The sequence below is a fragment of the Cupressus sempervirens genome, chromosome 3, assembly GCF_028749045.1.
Source record: "Cupressus sempervirens isolate cs-2001-9-10 chromosome 3, ASM2874904v1, whole genome shotgun sequence".
Classification (NCBI taxonomy): Eukaryota; Viridiplantae; Streptophyta; class Pinopsida; order Cupressales; family Cupressaceae; genus Cupressus; species Cupressus sempervirens.
The window spans coordinates 1,060,506,405-1,060,526,247 of NC_143120.1; the positions used below are offsets into that span (position 1 = coordinate 1,060,506,405).

At 33.4% G+C, this 19,843-nt stretch overlaps 1 protein-coding gene across 1 annotated transcript in view; it reads left to right on the forward strand.

Moving 5' to 3' along the window:
- Positions 1-14,571: 14,571 nt before the first annotated feature.
- The window catches only part of LOC149570392 (uncharacterized), a 55,515-nt gene continuing 50,243 nt past the window's right edge, over positions 14,572-19,843 (forward strand). The window contains exon 1 of the mRNA XM_089823038.1: positions 14,572-15,382. Coding sequence (XP_089679164.1) covers positions 14,798-15,382 — 585 coding nt within the window. The 5' untranslated portion in view covers positions 14,572-14,797. The remainder of the gene's footprint in view (positions 15,383-19,843) is intronic.

Genomic DNA, 19,843 nt, shown 5'->3' on the forward strand with positions numbered 1-19,843 from the left:
GGTGATAGTTTAGCAATTACAATTATAGACTACCATTAAGAGTTGGGGTTAGGGTTTAACATCTAGTATTTAACAATATAAGTAGGAATAGGGTTAGGATATTGGTTTACATCATTGTTAGAATTATGTTTTATTTTAGGGTTTGTATTAAAGTTAGCACTTGGGATAAGAGTATAGTCTTAAGATTATGATTTTTAAAATCATACTTTATCATTTAAGATTAATAATAAAATAATTAGAATTTTAGCCTTAATTTGAGTACCCTATCATCATAATTTAAAATTTATATTTTATGTTTTACATATTTAAATAAAATATTATTTACTACTTTTACTTTGTAAGATAGGGCATCATTCTAGTTGTAAAAAAAAAAAATAAAAATAAATAAAAATAAAAATTAGATTTTTAAAAAATTACCATTCTATTTTTCTTTTTGACATGTAAGTAAAAAATATTCTTAAAATTAAACTTGATTCCATTTTAAAAAAGATAAAATGAATCATCACCTTTCTAAACTTAATTTTAAAATATATTTTTTTATTTCAATAAAATCTTTCTAAATTTTAACTAAAATCTATGTTATTTTCTAAAAATATTTTTATTAAAAATTCAAAATTGAAATCTTTTTTTTTTTTTTTATCGGTAAACGGCCAAAGCCTTGATCTATATTATAAAATAAAGGCATTACACCAACATATCTCTGTTCAAACGGGCACTGGTAGGAAAGAACGGAGAAGAAAACCTCCAGTCTTGCCTGGGACAATTTGTCCTATATTATTACAATTTTAAAGGGGCATACCCCAGTGAAATAGATTACCTACTGTTACATTTATACCTGGGTTACATACCTGGTAATTACACTTTACAAAATTCCTTTGTCTCTGTCCAATGGTGCTAGGATGGCGAATCATAAAAGGTTTACAATCTCCCATATTTCCTGCCTACATTCAACCATCTAAAAATACTATACACTTCAAGCTAAGGTTAGTAATGTATTAGAAGAGGGCTAAACACCTAGCAACCAAATTAGCTAAATAACAAGTTTAAAACACTAGCTAACTAATAAAGAAACTCAAGAAAAAAATGAGCCAGAAGTGCAACGCTCTATACTATTAGTTAGGTATTATCTTAGCAACATACAAAATGACCATAATGTTGTAATCTAAAAATAAAATAACGCCATTTATTTAATAGGATATCCTCCTTATTATTAAGCAATGTGAAGAGGGAGAAAGGAGGCCTGAGCCAAGATTCCACTTTTTAGACATAACTTATCCCATAATTGCAAATCATAACTTAATCAATAATAGAGACAAAGAACCTCTTTAATGATATCCTCCGGAAGTAACTGATGGAATCAGTATTCATAAAGATGGAGAAAAGGGATTATCAAACAAAACAATCGTGCTAAATCCACCCGCTTTTATTTCATTAGTCTTAATTAGGGTAAAGGTGTCTTATCCCTATTAAACCTGGATTACATAGATTACCAATCACTGAGATTTCACCTGATTTTCTTAACTTGAGAAATTTACTAAAATTGGGAGTTGTTGGGTATCCATGAAAGCAATGTAATTATCAATTACCTATGCTGAGAAATTTCTTACTTGAGCCACCGCCAGATTTATTATATCCTTATTGTAGTTTTCGCATGCTAACACTTTATCTATATCGGTTACTTATGAATTTTAATGAGCCTAGAGTTTAAAAGTCTGAGAGTTTCATATGATTAATTCTAATCTTAGAGATCTCTCATATATAGGTGCTGTAAAAGTAATAACAAAATGAACCAGAGTAAATTGGGCTTAGAGCGACCACATATATAAACCTTTATCACAAGCCTCCTCCGAAGAAAGGAGTAGAATTTTAGTCAACTAAGATGAGAGTATAGAACATAGCAGAGCATGAAATACACAATGCTTAGTACTTATAACCTTTTATATATATTTCATTGTATGTTGTCACTCCAGTTTATAGCAGATTGTTAATCATCACTTACATACCAACATATATACTATTACAATGCTGATTTACAGACTATATACTAATGGCTAATTCCGAAGGACAAGCATCTAGGCTATATTATGCGTAGTATCAAAATCGCTACCAAAATTAACATTAAGGATTTCTAAAATATACTAATTAACTAGAAGCTAGCACCTATCTAGCCTGACCCCTTCCTTCCTTCCAAAACACCATAATCACATCCGCCATGTCGTTTGGATGCTCGACTTGGAAATTCAAAGGAAATATGTACTCGTGTTTCATCCTACTTGATTTCTCTAAATTTGGAGTGATGAATTCCAGATCATTCAGATTGTCAAAAGACACCCCCGACTTGATATAAGCGTTGAAACAGTGAAGGTAGTTGAGGAGCCAGTCTTTATTTTCCTCTATGATGATCCCTCGCCAACGTAGAAGAAAATGTAAGCTTGCCTCCATTTTTGGCCATTCTTTATAGAAGGCAAGGTTTTCCCGGATAAACAGAGACTGGTGATGAGGAGCTGTGATAAGGTCCGGGTGCCCTACAGGAAGACTCATGTATCTTTCAGGGAGGGGTATCCTAAACTTATCATCAATGCTGAATACTATTTTTTCCAGACCCTTTCTCGATGATGGGACAAACAGATTACGACAGAGACTGACTATGTCGTTTGCCTCTATTTTAGCTCTTATCAAACATCTGATGAAGGACCCGATAATGTCACCATTGGTCCTCCAGGTATATTGATAATCGAACACTCCCTCTCCTAGAGCTCTGCAAATAGCAAAGCGCGTCATGTCATCCATCGAATTTAAGAGACGGTTCCACCTTTCTAGTTTTACCGACCCACAAAAGGCCATAGTCCGATTCTCAGAGGCATGAAATAGGTGAATGTTGGATTCCATGATTACACTGGGAAATTGGGGATGGGAATAACTGGCAATATTTCCTATAAATAATCGAGGGGAAACTTCTAGATGAGATCATAAGCTATACACTCTCTTAAGCCTTTTAATGAAAAAGCTGAAGCTTACCTATGCAACGTACTTAACACAGTATCTTCGCTTAAGGGGAGATCATAATACAAGATTGCAATCTGCCAGCATGCTACGGCTTACACAACAATGATGACAAGGGTACCTAAATCATTGAGACTATACTTCACATACTCGTGATACCAAGATAGGTTACCCAAGATATTAAAAATAGTAAAGCGGGGGATGACTGAAAAGGTTCTTTATTGCAGTCACTAAAGAAGGGGAAAGCTAAGTACTATTGATTGGCATAAATTAACTATAGAGACTTAAAATATACACTTCTGTTAAGACAACTATTAGTTCTCGTTTGAGTATTCCTTATTAACGAGCAGGGAATCGACTCCATCTGCTCCTAAATTAGCTAGTTGATCTGCCAGATGATTACCTTCCCTATAAATGTGACAAATCCTATACTCTTCCAACTTATCCAATACAAGGAGAATATCTTCTAGATACGAATTTAGGATCCAGTTGGGGGTTGATCTTTTCCTAATAGCATTTAAGATAATTTGAGAGTCGCCTTCAATGATAACTTTGGGTAAATTGAGCTTAAGGCATAACTGAATCCCTTGGTGAAGAGCCTCCAATTCTGCTATATTATTTGAGGTGGGTTGGATAGGCATAGCTTTTTTGGCTATCCAAGTTCCTGCCTCATTGTTAATGATGTATCCAATCCCAGCTATACTTGGGTTACCACGCGCAACTCCATCAAAATTCAGCTTGACCCATCCAATCGGTGGAGGCTCCCATTTGCAGATTTTCCTAGCCTCTATACTTTTCTTAATGTAGGTAAGGGGGGGGGGTTAATCAACTTTGACCATCGCTTCTTCACGAGGCCATCCCAATCTGAAAAGGAACCTTCCTCTAGTCTTGAATTACTTAAGTGGGAGTTGACCAATTCTACTATACTAGCTTCAATTTTGACAATAAGTTTTATCGGATTGAGTTCCAAGTTTTGGAAAATACGTCGATTCCTCTCCTTCCAGATTTCCCAAATAATGATGGAAGGGGAAATGTTCCAAAGCTTACTATAGACTCCCTTGACCATATCCGTAGGCCAGCCAAAAAGCAAGTCAGCCAAGGAATTCAGAAGAGGTGTAGACCAGCCTAGCATCCACCTAATCCATTCCCAGCAACTTTGAGAGAAGGAACATTTAAACAAAAGATGGTCATCATTTTCATAATTACAACGGCAAAGGGTACACCTGAAGGGACCCTGAAATCCAAGCATGTATAGTCTATCCATAGCTAGGATCCTCTTTTGGATAGCTAGCCAAAGAAAAAATCTGGCTTTAGGTAGACAAGAGGGATCCCAACATAGTTGTGATGGGATGTCCACAAACTCTGGTTGTTTCGCTTTGACAATAGCCCTATAACCACTACTGACAGTGTATTGTCCATCATTGGCAACAGCCCAAATTAAGGTATCCTCTTTGTTTGTTTGTTTGATATTTCTACCTTCCAATAGCTTATCAAAGCTTTCAGAAATATCATCTTCAAAACCCAACCCTTTGATCGATTTCCAAGACCATTTTGGTGAGCCTTCTGATTCTACCAGAATTTTGTAATCTTTAACTCTATTGCCCCAGAGGGTTTTTAATTTATTTTGGAGGGTCGAGTCATTGAGTTGGATAGCGAGAGGTGGTTTACCATCCCAGGAGTTCTCCCAGAACAGGGCTTCATCACCCGAACCTACATCCCATGTTAGAAATTTATGAACCGGACTACGACATCTTATCATGAAGTTCCAACATTCTGACCCTTTGGGAGGAGAGACAATTCTAAAAATTGAAAGCGGATCCTTTGGGATGAGATATTTATTATAGAGTATCTTAGCCCATTTTCGATTATATTCTTTGTAGAGACGCCAGATAAGTTTTGCTCCCAAAGCTTTATTTTGCCATTGAAGGTTTTTGACCCCTAGACCCCCAAGTTCTTTGGGTTTACAAATATGCTCCCACTTGATGAGAGCCCACTTATTGTCTCCATCCCTATCGTTCCAAAGTAATTTCCTCATCTTGGACTCAAATTTCTTAAGATTCTTCTTAGAAAGAGGGAGACAAGAAAGCGGGTAAGTAGGAATGGCTAACAGGACTACCCTAATCTTGGTGCATTTGCCTGCCTTAGTTAGCCATTTATCTTTCCATGTATCTAGCTTGGAATATAGTTTTACTAGGGTATCATCCCACACTTTACTCGATTTAGCACCTTTCTCTAAAACAATACCAAGATATTTGTAGGGGAAGGTTCCTTTCTTATAACCCATGATCCGGCAAATTTGCTCCGCTACTTCTTTCTTTGTGTTTATAAAGAAAATTTCAGATTTGTGATCGTTGACTTTCTGACCCGAGGCTTCCATATACAGGTTAATAATGCTTTTGAGTGATTGAGCTTCAATAGTCGTACTTTTCCTGGGCAATATAGTATCATCAGCAAACTGTTGATGGGTTATATTAGATAAATTTTTGGAGACTGTGATACCTGAGATCTGCTATCTGTTATATGCATCCTGAACAGCTCTTCCAAAGGCTTCCGCCATAATAATAAATAGTGAGGGGGATAGGGGGTCCCCTTGTCTAATTCCTCTAGATATGTCGAAAAAACCTTCTGGAGTTTCGTTAATGAGAACTGAAATTTTAGGAGTAGAAATAAATTTAAAAATTAGGTTAATCCACTGATGTGAGAACCCAAATGCCTCTAATGTTTTACATAAGAACCTCCAGTCCACCATATCATATGCTTTTTGGATATCTAGTTTCATAAGTATACTGGCTTCTTTGTTTATTTGTGCAGAGTGAATCGTTTCTTGAATGGTGATGATGCCATCTAGAATGGATCTACCCAGCATAAAACCAGTTTGTTCCTCCGAGATAATCTTAGGGAGGATCTTTTTGAGTCAGTTTGCTATAATCTTGGAAAAGATTTTATAGATAGTATTGCACAAAGCTATTGGTCTATAATCTCCTGGGGAATCCGGATCAGACTTCTTAGGGATCAATGCAATGAAGGAGTAGTTAATTTCAGCCAGGAGAGAGCCTCCATTTCTGGAAGCTTCGATTGCTTTCCAAAGGTCAACACCTATGATATCCCAACATTTTTGGAAAAAGAAAGCCTGGAATCCATCAGGACCTAGAGATTTATCCGGATTCATGTTGAAAACCACATTCTTAACTTCTTCTAAGGTGATAGGTTTGTTCAGATCAATGTTATCCTGCTGATCAACAACTTTAGGGATGACTTTCAGAAGGCTAGTTTGTGTTCTATAGCTTGAGCCATTCTGGTTATTTAGTAAGTTTTTGAAGTGATTAACTAAGATGTCCACAATTTCTCCTGGCTTTTCAGTTGAAATTCCTTGCTTATTTTTGACACTTGTGATTCTGTTCTTTGCTCTGTTGTAAATGGTTGAGTTATGAAAGAATTTAGTATTGCGGTCACCTTCTGCCAGCCATCTTTCTCTCGATTTTTGTCTCCAGAATATCTCTTCTTTGGTTAGAATATTTTCTTGTTTGGCTAACAATTCTTTTTCCAGGAGAAAACTCTTATTATCCATACCTTTTCTAATCACTTCCGAGTTAAGTTCTTTGAGTTGGTTTTCTATATCCAATTTTACTTTGAAAATGTTGTTAAACTGTTCTTTATTCCATCTTAGGATATGTTCCTTAAGCATTTTTAATTTGTTAACGAAGATGAACATTTTAGACCCTGTGAAGCTCTCTTGGTCCCACCAAGATTTTATGTTATCGAGAAAATTAGGATCTAGGAACCACATCTTCTCACATTTGAATGGGTTTCTGACCGGTCTAAGGGGCTCTATGAATTCAAATCTAACCAAAAAATGATCTGATCCTGCAGTAGGTAGAATAGAAGAATGAAAATTAAGGTTGTAGGAATCAAGATCCCCTTTAAGCAAAAATCTATCGAGTTTCTCTGCTATGTAAGAAAAGTCTTTTCTTCTATTGTTCCATGTATATATGCCATTATTGGTAGGAGTGTCAAATAGGTTATGATCGATACACCATTCTTTAAATGTTTTAGAAGCTTGCGATAGCATCTGAATACCACCTACCTTTTCGTTGAGGTTAAGGATGGTATTAAAGTCTCCTAATAAAAACAATTCGTTATTATGACTATGCAAGAGTTGACCAATTTCTTCCCATACTAGTTTTTTATCAATATTACTAACCGGACCATACACATTAATGATAATGAAATTAAGTTTTGATTTTAAGCTTTGTACTTTACCGCTGATCCAATTATTGGAACTATTAAGGATGCCAAAACTAACCTTCCTGGGGTCCCAGAGGATTCCCAGTCCCCCTGATGCCCCTGAAGATTCCTGAAACGTAGACCGCCAAACTCCAAGCATCTTGGTAAACTTATCTATTTCTACAGACTTTAATTTAGATTCTTGAATAAGAACAATATCTGAGTTAAAACTTTTTAGGTTATGTTTTAATAACCTTTTTTTGCTAGGGGCGTTGAGACCCCTAGCATTCCAAGTAGTGATCTTCATACCTGACCGGGAAGGTGCTTCCCCTTCCCATTGTGGAAAATCTTATCAATCTTCTGTTGTTCTTTGCTCAGGCCTTCTGCTTCTTGAAGAAATTTTAGAGATTTTCTGCCTCTTTTACCCTTTATTCTGCCACAATTTGGTGATTTAGGTCCTTCTTGGAACATGTATATACCTAGCTGATCCAGGTTTACTTCCGCAATCTGAGTTGTATCCTTTTTTCCTGTTATGGACTGATCCTGCTCTTTTGGTTCGACTTCTGTTAGAATCTGTTTAGGTAGACTCTTGTGACTGACGAATTCTGTTGCCAAGTCTTCCATTTGAATATCTATTATATCTCTTCTAAGATCTGCATGAGTGTAATCCTCACCACCTAATTGTAAAATTTGTTGAATAAGCTCTTCCTTCTGCTCTGCTGTAGTATTGTCACAATCTTCAGGGCTGAAAGCTAGGACTAATTCATCAGTGAGCTGATTAATCTTCTCCCCTTCTTCCTCTGATATATCTAGTGCGATGTTATATGTATCTAAGAAATTTTCCTTGTTCAAGAATTCCTGAAATTCTTTGATTGTTAACCTAGCTTCTTTGTCACTGTCTTTATCTTGATCCTGAAGTCTGTTGTTAAGAGTGAATGGAGAGCTGTAGGTTGCTGCTGGAGTTTGCCGAAACTTATTTTTTTCTTTGGGATTCTCTGGCATGCTATCCTCAATCCTTGGCTGATTAGGTTTTGGTGAACTTACATCCTTTTGAGGTTCTTGAATATTGCTATCCCTGCACGAAGTGAATAGCATGCAGTTTTCTATCTCTTCTACTTGATCTTCTTGGAAATCTTCTGGATCATCTATTTGTTGAGGATCATGGATCTTTCCCTATTAACAATCTTTTCTTTCTGTGGCTATAGTTCTCTTATAATCCTTGTGTTGTTTACCAGTTGGCTCTTCCATTTCTTTGTTACAATTCCTTATGACGCTTGAAAACTGTTTCTTTAAACCATCAAATCCACTTTTATTAGTCTTGCATTTCTTTCTTCGAGTTCCTGTTTCCTTAAATTTCTTGTTGTTTTTAGGGGAAACACCCTTCTTCATTACCCTTATATCCTTTGTTGAATCCTCTTTTGAGGCTATTGGTGAGCTTACTGTCTTATTTGAAATTATACTTTTCAATGAATTCCTCTGCCCTGTCTGAGGAGCTTGAACGATATGTAGATCTGGATGTTTGATTTGTTTTTCTTGATTTTTGTTTCTGCTGACGATCTTAGAACTTAGCTTTGGAAAATTGTTCCTGAAGTCCGTGTTGAGGGGAAGGACCTCAGCGTTGTTACTATGCTTACTATCAGATTTCAAAATATCAATGATTTTCCCTTTATAAGCTTGAAAGCTTATAACATAGGAGGCTTTCTTGGTAATAATTTTCTTTTGAAACTCTGAAGGGTGATTGATATACAAATTAATGAGAATTTTTACACTGTTGCAACTAAAAAAGGAAGCGTCAATAGCAATAAATTTACCTATTGCAGAGCCTATCTCAATAATAATGTCAACATCACATAGCTCCGGAGGGAGAGATACCATGGAGAACCATAACGGAATCATGCAATCCACCTTATCTATATGGAAATTTGGAAGCCATTCTAAAAATTTTACACAAAAACCTTTAAAGAAACATTCAAAGACAACAATAAATTCATTTTTAATCGATTCTTCTTCACATTTTAAAAACAAAGTGTTTTCATCATGGTGGAAAATACTTACCTGTTCCTGGCAGTTACCCGATAGCCAATCCATTAGGGGATGGATATCTTTGGGAGGACCAGTCCAAATTGCAAAGATCCCTTTCGATTGACATTCGGACCAAGAATTATCGATATCTTTGATGGTGATGTGAATAGGTTTATCAAGGGGGTTTGACCGCAGAGTTTCGGGAGAATACTTGCGGATGGATGATTGGGGATTCTGGGTATGCCATTTGTGAGGAGGTATATAAGATGAAGGGGAAGCTGGTTTCATATCAAATTCGGCAATGAAAGGCCAGGATAAGATACAACATTACTTTGTACAATTTCGGATATGGATGGGTTTGGATAAAAATACTTCGTCATATTAAAAACTTTGATCTGTTTATCAAGTTTATCTACCGTAAAAATAGGCAATTGTGGGTGACTTCCATGTTGATCTTTGCAATCAGAGGGGGCTTCCGTATTGGTTTTGGCTACTGGAAGCCCTTCTTCCTGACTCAAGTTAATTGCTGCCACTATTGATTTATCCAGTGCCCTAAATCTGTTGGTCGTAGGGATTTCGAACCTTGCATCTATAGTTCCAAATTTTCTATAATGAGTCTTGCTTTGGTACGCTGGAGAGCATCCTTGCCTAGTTATTTCGATCGCGTGAGAGTTCCTAGGGTGTCTCCTTCTGTCCCTCTGTCCTCGATTTGGGCCTGAATGAAGGATTGGAATTTTCGCTATCGGCATATTCGCAGAGCAGATGTTCACAAGTTAGAACTAGTATTCTTTTCAAAATTGAAATCTTGATCACAATAGAATGTTTCTATATTTTAACTATGAAATATATTTATAAATGTATTTTAATTTTTTTAAAGGAACATTGCTATTCTATTATTCTTTCTTTCAAATTCTATTAAGTAAAGTTGTATTCTTTTAATTTTTAAATGCAACATAGATTAGTTTTCAAATAAATTGATTTTTTAATTTATAATTAAACAAATAGAAAATTATAATATTAAAGCTTTTTCATTAAATATAGATTAATGAAAAATAAAGTCCTCTTCCTCTATTTAACATTTAAGGTGTCCTCATTACAAGTTCTATACAATTTTCAATTAAGAATATAATTTTTTTTATAAATAGATTTTCTATTTTAACCATTGCTTTATATTTTCTTCATTTGTTTTCATTTTTATTTACAATCTATTAATAAATCTTTTGATATTTAGCTTGTAAAATTATCAAATCCTATATTGAAAGTTTTAGATTTCAAAATATATTAGCTAATAATGTCAATTAGTATAGTACAATTTTCCTATATTTTCTTTGAAGAACTTTCTTTATCATTGAAAATAATTATTAAACTATATAACTCAAATGAATACCTCTAATATTTTAAAAGACATAAACATAAAATTCAAAAAGATATGGATATCTCCAATTTTTTTTCATTCTAGTCTAGAAATCATTACACCTCAACAATGTCAACATATACAAATAGGAGAAAAATACATTTTTATTACATACATTTTGTTTTCTTTTTCTATAATAAACAAAATTTAAACTGATTTAAAAAAAAAAAAGCATATTAATATTATTAGGTCCATATGAATGTATACAAAAGAAATCCCCACATAATATTCATAATTAAATTGCAATGCTTGACATTTCCTCTAGAATTTATGCATGCAATCCTTAGCATCAAGAGAATTGTAGGATACTAAAAAATATATGATAGAGTTTTGATCTCGTATCTTTCCATTGTTTGGTTACTTGAATCTAACCATATATTTGATAGATTAATTATATTATAAGAAACATGGATTTGAGCTAAATATTAAAAGTCAATGAAAGGAGTGCTCATAGAGGAATGCACAATGAAAAACCTTGAAACATAACACAAATAAATAATAAAATTGTAAAATTTATTCCTTTATTCATGCAATCTTCATCTTGCATCTTGTAATCACCATCTTGAATTGTTGCTTGACCACTGACCTAAATAAATTCATAGTAGAAGAGAAATTTAAATACATCACAACCTAAAAAGGTTATGCATGAAGAAGGAAAAAACAAGTTAAAAGGAAATATTTTGATACAACAAATCTTCAAAGGAGGGGAAAAATAGAAAAAAACAAATAATTTATTTAGTTTATGTGTTACATAAATAAAAGAAAATTAAAAAAAATGAAAATAATTAGAAAGAAGTATAAAATAATTGCATTTTTTTTCTAATTAAGATTACATTTTTTCGACTAGGGCTTCCCGATAAGAAATTGTAAAATCCAGGAGCAAAACTCCCACATATAAGCCTATCGACTTAATTAATATAATATTTTATTAAATAAATTATATTAATTTTTTTAATAAAAATTTGATGCACTAAAGAAATATGAAGAAATTTTAATTTTAATTTTACTTTTGTTAATTAGATAAATTGATTTCTTTTGCTATTTTTTACAATTGAAAAAGTTAACTTTCATTTACCTATTAATTTTTTTTTTAAAATCTTAATAATAGAAATAATTAACACTGAAATTTACTAATTTAAAAATAATATTTTTTACCATTATATTTACATATATATATATATATATATATATATATAAAACTAATAAAAAATATAATAATTATAGTTTATTAAAGTTCTATTTTAAAAAGAATTAAAAATAAAGTAATTATAATTTGCTAAATTGTTAAAAAAATAATTACTAAACATAATTTCATTCTCTATAATATACCAATAATATAATGTAATTGTTTCCACTTAAAATATAAAATATAAGGATGCTGTGCTCATGTTTCATGCCAGATCTTACTACGGAAAAAGACTAAAGACAACCAAATTATTTTATTTTACTTGAACCAGTGTAAATGGAAATCATATGCATGCTCCTTTTTCCATCAACAAATACATTGTCATGTCTTTTTCATATGAAACAAATCACTTGTGTACTTGTTTTTTCAAAAAATTATCCTATGAATCAATCTTGATTTATTACTTCTTTTAATGTACGAAATGAGTGTCATAAACATAAGTAACATGTGTCCACATTTTCTTTAATGCAATTAATGATGTCCTTTCATATTTTTCTTTTTTTTTAGTGGGAAAATAGTTTAAACCTTGAGAAAAAAAATTAATTTAAAAATAAAATTAATTAATAGAAATTAATTTAAAAATAAAATTTGTCAAAATTTTAGAACTTAAATTTTGTTAGGTTGCACAAATTAATTTGGGGGGAGCTAATAAAACATTAGTTCCTATATAGACAAGGACTAACAAGTGATTAATGTGCCTTATCAGATTTAAGTTGATTTTCCTCTCCCATTAAATTAATATTTCATAAAATTTTCTTCCTGTCCTTCAATATATTATGTGGATATATCTTTCTATTAGCATCACCATTCCACCTTAATATTTACACCTTAATATTAAGGTGGAATCATTAGTATTATAATATATAACCAATCTAGAAGCTAAAACCTTTTAATATTCCCATATTGTAGCACATGATCACATGGGCATTCGTTAAAACAAGAGACACGATGCGTCATAGTTCCTGCCTAATGCATAATGGTTGTAGAGGTGTAGATAAGTGAGAATCTAAATTAACATTGTGAATGCATTAATTTTTGCCTAGAAATGCACTTGTGATCTGATAGGATTGCTCATATTTTGTTGTTGAATTCTCGTCCTAGAAATGCACTTGTGATTTGATAGGATGGCTCATATTTTTAATCATTAGCACTGGACAAAAACTAGGATAGAGATACAGATAGAGATAAATAGCAGTATAAAACAATAACAACATAAACATATATGCAGAGGGGGAAAAAAAAGATAGATAATATAGAGGAGGAAGAGGAAGAGAGATAAAATAGTAAGATAGTGATACCAACATAAGTTGTGTGTGCGAAAGAGAGAGAATTAAAGATAATTATTTTTCTTAATAAAACAAATAGTCAAAATAAAATCATGGTTATAATAAAAAATTAAAATATATTATATTTTAATTAATGAAATTAAAAATTTAATTTTTATATTAAAACTCACATTTCTATAAGAAAAAATAAAATGTATTGAAATATAAAAATATTTTATAAGTAGAACTAATTGTTTAATTTTACACAATTAGAAAAGATTTACTATTTAATATTTTGTATTTCCAATTTTTTCATAAAATTAAGTAATTTTTAATTATGAAATAATATCTATATAATTTAATATGTACATTTGTAAATAATAAATAGATTTAATACATATAAATTTGATGTTGATGAATAAATATGATGTAATAAATAAGAAATAAAATATAACTATTTAATTTTAATACATAGTTTATAAAAACTTAATAATAATTTATATATTTTTTAGAATTGAATTATTTCTTTTTTTGTGGTTGTTTCTTTAGTATTTTTTTTGATATAAAATATAATCATTAATTTAATATTAAAATATATATTTAAGTTTTAAATGTATTTAAACTAAATGATAAATTGTTTAAATAAAAATATTAATAATAATCAATGAAATAATTTATAAATTGTAACACTTATCAATTATACATATTACAAACACTATTGTAAAATATAATTAAAAAATAATATTGTTTAATTCATTTTTATAAAAGTAAAATAATAGTAAACTTTAACTACTTTTATTAAAAAAACAAAGTTAAAAAAAAAATAGAAATTCAAATATAAAGATATAACATATTGAAATTATATTAAAAAGACATATTTATTAGTTATATATATATATATAGGTATAGGAGTATAATCTAAACTTATGCATTATATGAAATTTTAAGAACAAGTTATATCAAATAGTCAAAAATAAACATCAATGTAAAACTAATAATGAATATATTTAAAATAAAAAATTAAAATATTTAATAGATTGTGATAATTAATATTGATTAGACATGTTGTATGAGGTGGAAGATAAAATGATTGAAAAAATAAAATCTTATCAACTTGTCACAAATGTGGAAAAGATAAAATTTTAATTAATACATTCATTAATGCAAGATGAAGTTGTTAGAAAATATTTGTATTTTTTATTGGAGGAAATTAATTTTCTCCCCCACCAAAAATAGTATAGATCACTAGAATGGAAATGTGATTTATAAAATAATGAAAAATTAGAAAAAGATATTAGCATTTGAAATTTCATATAATCTTTTAAATACTTTGATTTGATTGAGTTGTGTTAATGTCCTATTGACATGAATGCATTAGTATTCCTTCTTGAAAAATGTACGCAAACAACCACAAACTATCCGAAATGCTCAAATTACATTTATCATTATCACTGACCATTCTTGGAATGACCCAAGAAAACTGAAAGCTAAAAAAATGTTGAAATCATGGAGGCACACAGCATTTTTGCGAGGAATAAAATGAAGGTCCATTGCCTTTTCTCAGTCGTAACCTAGTCATTGCTAAGCTAACAAACCCACTGGGTTTGCAATTTGTTTTGCTCTGCTGGATATAAATTGCAAGTGAAACCCTATCCTGTTTTTATTGTTTTTTTAGAAAGGTGAATGGATATGAAGCAGGGGAATGTTGGCGGCTATGGTCTACGAGGAGCTCAGGGGTTCTATACCCTTGAATCCCTTGAAGCCTCGCATCAGCAGCACCATCTGTACCCACCGGGAGCTTCCTATGCATTGCCTTCAGATGGAACGGTACCTCCAGGGTCATCATATGCTCTCGACAGGAATGCCCAACAAGATAAAACTACCCACGATCATGTGCCAGCCTATCATTATCACCATCAACAGCCGGGTCATATGGGTCTCGCTGCTCAAGGCAGTTATGGCTCAGCGCAGGCTGATCTTGCGAGGGCGGGGGGCTTGTTGCACTCTGACCTAACTTCCTACGGGCGGGATTCGTCTCTTTATCCTCGCTTGGCCCCTGGTTCTATTCCGCCTCCGCGGTACCCTCCCGTGGAACAATATGTTCCGCAGGAAGGGCATACCCCTTGGTACCGCAACGGGAGTAGCAGTAGCAGCAGTGTTCTACAGCAGCAGCAGTCTTCTTTCCCCTTTTCAGCCGGTTCTGAATTTAGGCCCTCTCTTCTGTCTTTGCCCAAACGGGGTACAGCCTTGCCATTTTCAAAATCACAGGTATATGCCCATTTCCCAAACTTGTAGTTTCATCTTTTCAATATCTGTTGTGTTAATTTTGGGTAAGTTATAGGGAGTATTTATATTGGTGTGGGATAAGTCTGGACTCCATTATTTTTGCGCTTGCAATGCGTCTGACCGTTATTACAGTAGATCATCTGTTAGGCTAGAATGTATTCTGTAATTGTTACAGTACGACTTCTCTGACAGTAGCCAGAGCAATAAGATGCTGTATTGCAGCTCGGGAACTGGATCCTAGGTTGTGCTTGTATAACCGCAGCAGAAAAGAGAAAATAAAAAAGGAAATGACAGACTTCTGGCAACTCTTAGCCCAGAATCTTCTGAATTTGAACTTTGCTGTCGTCAATGGGTTATATGGTAGGGTTTATGTCTTATCAGATGAGAATACTATTATTAATATAACAAAAGAATAATTCTGTGGGCGATGTGAAAGGTGAACTAAGCTGTGTTCATCCAATTTATGGGGTATGGGTTCGAATGAAAATAAATAAATCATATTGAACATCATCTGCAATGCATATTGCCAGTAGGAAAGCAAAGAAATAAAGTATGTAGGGGATCTGGCGGGTGCCATTGTTTTATGAAAATTGAATCAAGCTAGTGCCATGGGGTTTAATGCTAGAGTATCAAAGACGTTTGGGCATATTAGCAATTTTTTAGCCAGCAGGACAGACAAAAGGGAAAAAGTGCAGTAGGTGATCTGAGGCTGAGAGTTGTATGGACTGGAAATATGCATTCGTCTTAGGGTACTATTTGAGGGCGTCCATCATATAAGACAAGTTGACTTTTAACAAGTGCATCTTCTTTAGAAAGATGTTTATATCGATATTGAGTTTTAAAATTAATTCTCAAAGCTTTTATTAATCATCTCCAAAGATTTCATGTATTAGCTTGTGGCAGCAGTTTATTTTTGCTACGTGAAAATTGTCCCGAGGAGGCCATACCCTTTGTATCGGCTAGAAAATAGAACATTTTTACAATACATTCCTTCAGAGATGGCTGATACAACAGTCAGTGAAGGAGTTTACAAACAGCATGGAAAAACTTTCAAAACCTTAAAAAAAAATTGCCATAAGACCTAACATACAAAACAAAAACCATAAAAGAAAACTGTACTGAATCTGCAACCCTTCTTCACTGGGGAGAGTAGCAAGCAAAGCAACAAGGCACTGTCACAACTGGAACCATGACCAACTAAACTCTGAGCTCTGGACAGTGAAATGCAGCTGTTGGTGTTTCAGAACTACCAACCAACAAAACACTTGATACCAGGATAATGAAGAGCAACTTAGTTTAATGGTTAGCTAAGTCCTATGCTCAACTACGAAATCTTCAGATCTGAACCCAACTTCAACAAAATCACATGGATTTTCTACTCTTTAGGTTCTGCAGCACCAAGGCAGGTGCACCTGAGGGATAAAAGGGCTTAAAACTTGATATAAAATAATCTTCATATTTCATTTTGCTCACTATATAGCAGATATTTGGTCACAATTCTTCTCAGATTCACAGATAATTCTGAACTACAGCAGTGTACTACAACATACAGAGAGTAAATGCAAACAAGTACTGACCAGCTATAAATGATATCTTCACATGCAAACTAAATAAATGATCAGTGCCTCATCCATTGGCATTCAAAGTCTACCCAGCCACTTTGATCTAATCAATTGCATTACAATCAATATTATCAGCAATTTACCCTAAATCTCATTCTTATGCATAACCTTCTTACTGACTGGAATCCTATCACCTTACTGAAGCATTTACTTAATTCTTTGAATTAAAAGCAATAGCAAACTGATATACAACCTATCCTAGTTACATTAAATTGAATTAGCATTACTCACACAATCTCAAGATAACTAGCTAATAACAATGGAGGCAAGGTTCAGAGACAACAAATATGGGTGTAACTCTCCTTTGTATTAATTTTCATTGAAAATCACACAATATTAATGTAAAACCCAGAACAATTCAGGACAAGACAACAGGATCCTTTAATATTAATGTATTCTCAGATTTGCATAGATATATATCACAAAATTAACATCAAGAAAATTGGACCGAATGTAAGCATAGCATAATACTTAAAAAATTACATAAAAGTTCGGACCCCTTCTCTAGCCTTGGGATTTCATTTATATAGGATGAGCTGCAACAAGCTTCAGGCCTAGAGAATAATGACAACTGTCCTTAAGATGGGAAGATATTTCATATAAAAGGTAACTGTCATAATTAGACAAAATTTTGTGTAACTGAACGTTTACATGATGAATCTTCTTTTTGTGGGACCACTTCTGCTGCGGCTTCTTGTTGCTGAGGAGTTTCACTTAATGATTGACCTAGGCGCAATTTTCGTTCCTCAAACTGTGTGACCATTTGATTTACTTGTGGTGGGCCATGTTCTAATATTTGAAAATTGATTTTAACTCGTGGTTCTCCATCCAGGTCATCATACATTGACAAGCCAACAATTATACTTGATTCTTTTATTGCCAAATCATCAGTTTGTTCAACTACCTCTGTTATTGCAACTGGCTGATCTTTTTTGTTGTTGTGCTGCATCTATTATTTGCAATTCATCTTGATCCATCTCATCTTCATCACTTTCCTCAGATAACAACTGATCAGTCTGAACAAAATCTGCCATCCACTTGTTAAAGAGTGTGTTATCTGGCCAGTTGAAGTTCAAAACTTCTTTCTGCTTCTTTAGGACTTCCTTTCCTTGCTTTCCAATCTCATCAAAGTCCCCTTTAATAGAAATAAAAAGTATTTGCACCTTTGCAATCTCTTCAACCGTTGTAGCAAACCATATATGGCCTTTTTCACTTATGACCTTATTGAATCTAACACATATCAAATCATCCAATTCTTTTGCCCATTCTTCATTGTCCTTTATTTTATCCACATCCCTGAGTGCATGAGGAAAGAACTCAAAATTCTCACTAAGATATTTTGAGAAATAATTTATGATTCTCCTTTGCAGTGTAACTCTCTTATCATCAAAATCAAAGAGGTAATTAGTCATGTCATAAGTTTTTTCTATGTGCTCATAAGATAGACTAATGACTGAGAAACATAAAATAGTGATATCATGGTCCCTACTGTTCCACTTTTTAACAATTGGCTTTAAAATGACATCATTATTTTTTAGCTCATTCCATATATTCATCAATTTTTGCCAAATGTTCATAGAAAGTAGGCCAATTAATTCTATCCACCAGATACATAATTGTATCTCTCAACTTATCCTCATATTGAATATCTAATTCCACATGCAGGGTCCATAATTTGCTTTTTTCTTCATCAAACTCTTCAGCCGTATAAAATTGGGGTCTCTGTGGGGCATTTGGGATTTCTATAAGGGGAGTTGATTTGAAAGGTTCAATTGGAGGGCGAGGAGGATAAGTGATTCTTAGCTGACCAGATTCTTCTCCTACTTTCCTCTTCCCTAATTGTTTCTCCATTTGAGTAACCACCTTTTCCATCTGATGTATTTTGTTTCCTCTTTCTTCATATGCCTCAAGCAGCTTTTCAAATTTATCATTTAATTCCAAGAATTTGTTCTTGTCCTTGGCAGTCACTGCCGTTCCAAAGTCTACCATTTCTCTAGTCATCCTGGCAGCTTTATCACTGTCTACCTCATCTACCCTATAAACCATGAGGCTGCCTGTGTGCTCAGAATTTGAGATTTCTTGCATTCTACCTTTGTCTCTTTTTTGGATAGACCACATTACCAAAGCTTGATGGTCATTACTGTATTTTAACCCCTTATGGGCTTGTAGGACTTCCTCCTCAGTTCTAAATTGGGTGTCATTTGATTTCCTTACTGTGTCAAAAATCATAGCATTAGCTATATCCCATTCTGATAACAATAAAACTCCAAAATCCCTCAACATGTGCCTACCCCCTTCAGGAGTTATTTGGGCAAATTCCTCAATAAAATTGGCTTTGACCTCATCCTTGATTTCAGAGTCCTGCTTGCCAGGTTGCTCTATTTTAAGCTTTTTGCACTTCTCCTCAAAATTGCTTATACTTTTCCTCCACAAAAAATTGAGCAAATGCTCTTGATTTCACACAACTCTCATCATCAATAAATTTCTTAGATGCCTGTGCAACTATAGGATCTATTTTTTTGCCTTTGAAGTCTCCCATTGTGAGAGCTAATGTTGGCATAGGAGATTCCTCAGGCACTCCCCTCTTCTATATCTACAGTAGTTATAATAATATTCTTTTCTCCTCCCATTTGTTTCATTTGTTCTCTTAGAGATAATTCATCATCTATTCTGAGAGGAGTTTGGGTAGAAGAATACTCTTCAATCTTAGAAGAAGATCCTTGCTCCAATTTCTATTTCTTGGGAGCAGGTGCAACAGGTGGGCTTTCAGAATGTCGTCTTTTGTAAAGAGGTACAGGCTCTACACTCTTTGCCACTGTAT